The sequence below is a fragment of the Polistes dominula genome, unplaced genomic scaffold, assembly GCF_049000335.1.
Source record: "Polistes dominula isolate Pdom_NZ unplaced genomic scaffold, Pdom_raw_medaka contig_84, whole genome shotgun sequence".
Lineage (NCBI taxonomy): Eukaryota > Metazoa > Arthropoda > Insecta > Hymenoptera > Vespidae > Polistes > Polistes dominula.
The window spans coordinates 3,282,434-3,286,974 of NW_028300944.1; the positions used below are offsets into that span (position 1 = coordinate 3,282,434).

The following is a 4,541-nucleotide window of genomic DNA, read 5'->3' on the forward strand; positions in this document are numbered from 1 at the left end:
AACAAACTTAAGACAAATTTTTGACAAGTACCAAATGATTATATGAGATGGACTTATAAATGGACTTAGAAAAATATTACAAAACTAGTCAATCTTTAGACTAAGTTTAGACACGTACTCGATGATAATTTAAGGTGGACTGACTTCGTGGACGAACGTAGCATCGCAAGAAGCGTCCGTTTCGGAAGAGTGGGAGTACCTCCCACTTACGCAAAAATGCTTCCTCCACTACTGACTTCCACACCGTGAGACCCAAGTCAAGGAGAAGAATTCGCTGACAAAAATATTAGTTACTATCAAGCGCGAATTCTTCGAAGAGAAATAGGTATTACTTAATTGGAATTTTATCAAGCGCGAATTCTTGAAGAGAAATAAGTATTACTTAATTGGAATTTTATCAAGCGCGAATTCTCCGAAGAAAGATAAGTGTCAGTTAATTGGAATGTTATCAAGCGCGAGCTCCTGGGACTGCGCCGTCAGCAAAAATGCACGTGCAGACAGAATATGAGTAACGAATATAATATAATAAAGTATGAATATTTTATGCACATTGAAATAATAATTTAAAAACAATCATTCCATTATAACGTCGACCGATAAGTCAGTACTGGAAGAACGCAATGTCGGTATTACCGACATTTACTTATCGACTAAACTAGTTACCGACCGACACTGTCGGTAATGCAGATTTCTCTATGAACGACAATGGATTCTCAATACTCCAATTTATCCATTCTACAAAATACAATTTATCGATGGTCGTTCATAGGAAATACAGAATTATCTTTAAAAGATAATAAAATATGGAAAAGAAAAGCATAATTACCAAATATTTAAGTATATATAGGTGAAAATAAGGTACATTAGCGCGAACGAAAATATCTATTATAATTGATCTAATAACTAATGTAATACAAAGTATCGAATTTAAACTAAAACAAACAGTATGAGATATAGTATATATATAAAGAGAAATTTTTCTCGCAAGGTTTACATAGTACTTATAGAACTATTTTCACGCAAAATTATACAAACTAAAGTTTAACAAATTACTTTTACGCAAAAATTAAACAGACTAATAATATTCAAATACGACAGAGTTTACCAAATTTAAAATTTTTGGGTGTAGTGCACGAAATTCGAATTTAGACGTCACTGGACGTGACACCTCCCCCCTTAAGAAGAAGAACCATGGGATTTACTCCCGTGGTCTTCGCAACGAACGAAATTTCTGAGTGATTTCGTCATCCATATGAAATTGAACCCGCTTACCAGGTGTATTTTCTGTCTGGCAGCCTCTCGAATCCAAGGTAGGTTGGGTGGCCCCGGAGTCACCGCTTGAAGATTCTGGTGTCTCCGTGCGCACCGACTGAAGTTCAATTCCATTGTCCGAATTTTGAGTGGGCCGAGCATCCTTCCCGCGCCCCAAATGGAGGAGTAGGCTCGTGATTGAGCCCCAAACTGCACCCAACATATGTAAACTCCAACCATAAACTGTGTGCAGGGCGTACCCTCGAAGAACAGAGTCTATGATCAATTTCACTACTTTAAAAATAAGCACAATTCCAAGAATAGCAGAACTGACCGTTCCGAATTTCAATAGACCGTTCCAAAGTTTAGAGGTCACACTTTCTGCTAATTCACTAACACCTTTTTCACCCACAAAATCCACAAGATTTAACGTGTCAACTTTCACTTTATGTCCAGCTGCTCCTCTCGCGATAGTGTTCAAAATAGACGGTTGCTCAACAGGGAACATTACATGGTCCCGGAGATCGTCCAAATCCGCCTGTGTATAAATCCCACTAGTCGCGAGCGATCCCGCATCGATGTATCTCCAGACCACATCCGTGTCTGGCAGTAGAATTTGGGGATCCTTTACGTATGTTGGCTTTGGTAGCAGCTGATACCAGGTTCCCTCGATCAAATATTCCTGTGGCAGTAGTGCGCTGCACGGTACTTCAGTACCTTTTCTAACTAAAATTCTCGACTTTGGTTTTAAATAAACACTTAAATTTTGATATATCACGGGAAGTTCTCTATAACATAATTCCGAATGTCTTATTTTCACTGGAATAGGGGTGCACTTGACAATATGCGCGACTTCACCGGCCACCACCGCCATGTACCCCGGCCTCTTCATGACCGTGTACGCAAAAACATCTGGGAGAATGTTCGCAAATGCCAACGCGTTTCGAATAACCTGTTGTTCTAGGTTACACTTCTGTTGTAAGATGTTTATATAGAGAGACTCCAGCTGGTCACGGTGGTGCTTCTCAACGTATACGAACTTTGAATTTATATAGGCAAACAAATCCATGTTTTGGGGTGTTATTTTTGCCTTTGACGTAAACGTATGACCACTTGTTGTTTCCAAGATAAAAAGTTTGGGATGTTCAGTAGTGACCAGAGTATACCCGCAAATGTGGAGCTCGTTTTTACCCATCAACGCGAAGGCAGTGTCTCCCTCCGTCACCGAGTACATTGTTGTAATATGTGAGATTGCGATTGATGACGTCACTTTGGTGGCGGACCCCTCATACAGTGCCGTATATCGTTCAAAATTACACGACGAACCGGGAACAACTGTCCAAAATGCACAACCGTTTTCGTCCGTGAAACACGTTCCTTCTGAAAAAGTGCACGATATATGTCCCCTAAGAGAAATCAAGTTCTCACCACTTTTCACTATTCCCGTGTATATTCTAATGTCTGTGCGCACTACACTTTGAACAACCACACTGTCCCACGTACCGTCGGTATCCGAATATTGGGTGCCTTGACACCTACCGTCGGTGGTAATGGAACCCGCTAACGTAACACTTCGAAAGTCTGTCGAGTTAACACGTAGTCCACTAATCTGTGTGAATGAGTTCAACGAAAGTGTACCGGTATTTATCATACTCTTACAAACGTTCGAAGACACTTCAAGTAAATAAATGCGGCGACCGTTATGAACCGCCGAGATATGCGAACTCATTCCACAGTAATAAATTGTTCTGTCTATTTCCACTCTGCACTGATATACGCGCACATTATCATAGTCTGTCAGCTGTAACAGCTGCACGTACGTCACCGACTTGTTGGGCGATGACACGGGTAGATTACACTCCCCGGTCTCCAGCAATGATACCGTGCTGATGTTGGCAGAATTTCCACCACAGTCGTAACCCAAGAGAGCGAAGGCCGTCGTGACGCAACAAAGGATGACGTAGCAAACCTTGGAATTCATCCTTCCTGGTGATAATGTACAGTCAGTGGCAAAACAAATATGTTAGCAAAATATTTTAATATACAAATATTTACGAAAGAAGACTACTTTTTAGATTTCGACAATTTTAGCTTATCTTTATGAACAATCTTACTTTTACCTTTATAACTAATTTTGATGTTATTTTTGGGTAGCACTTCTAGGACCTGGTGGGGACCAGTATATTGGTTTCCCAATTTAGACGTTGGCTGTTTCAAAAGATAGACATCCTGACCAACTTTAAGCTTTTGACCTCTAGCATTTCTATCATAATAATATTTAGATTTAATTTTAGCTCCCACCAAGTTCTGTCTTGCCGCCTTTTGTGCGGTTCTTATTTTATTAACTAAATCCAAATAATATTCTAAGTAGGTATCTTCTAAATTGATTCCAGTTATAACATCTACTGATGGCACATTTGCCTGTTTACCAAAAACCAATTCATGAGGGGTGAATCTTGTTCCCTCATGCGTGCTAGTATTATAAGCGAACATTGCATGGGTGAGCCACTTATCCCACTCGCTTCTTTTATTAATATAATGTTTTAAATATTCAATAAGGACAATATGAGAACGTTCCAAAGATCCGTTCGATTGCGGATGAAATGCAGTGGTTTTAATCTGCTTACAATTATATTGTTTTGATATTGCCCTTAGTAAAGAACCTGTAAAATTTGTGCCCTGGTCTGTCAAAATTGATCGTGGAGCCCCGAAAATATTACAAAAGTTATGAACTAGACCTTCTGCGATGTCGACGGACGTAATTGATTTTAGAGGTACCGCAATGAAATATTTTGTTAGTGCATCCTGAATAGTGAGTACATATTTATTACCCATCTTTGTCTCCTGTAACGGGCCCACGATGTCCATGGCAATCTTGTCGAATGCCGCTCCTGGCGTATCGGTTAATATCATTGGCTCTTTGGATTTAATTCTAACTAATTTCTTAATTTGACAACTTTCACAAATATTTATAAATTCTTGAATATCTTTTTTCATATTTGGCCAATGATATTTTTGTCGAATACGATTATACGTTTTTGTCACACCTTTGTGACCACCGATAGGCGAGGAGTGGCATTCCGCTATAATGTCCTCCCTCTTTTCCGTCTCTGGAATAGATACTTCATTATTACAAACAACTATTTTACAGTTTTCATTTTCGAATGTATTAATAATTTTTCTCAAGATTCGTAACCATGAAATTCCGTCCAAACCTTGGGTCCTCGAGATGCTGACTGATGTTAACCCAAGCTCGCGTGTGACGGATAGCAAAGACCCAATAGCTTCAA

General features: G+C 39.4%; 1 protein-coding gene across 1 annotated transcript; it reads right to left on the reverse strand.

Annotated features, from left to right (window-relative positions):
- Positions 1-989: 989 nt before the first annotated feature.
- Positions 990-2,321, reverse strand: LOC149032829 (uncharacterized). The gene has a single exon (XM_089171765.1). The coding sequence runs from the start codon at positions 2,318-2,320 to the stop codon at positions 1,199-1,201; it is 1,122 nt and encodes a 373-aa protein (XP_089027891.1). The 5' UTR covers position 2,321; the 3' UTR covers positions 990-1,198.
- Positions 2,322-4,541: the final 2,220 nt, after the last annotated feature.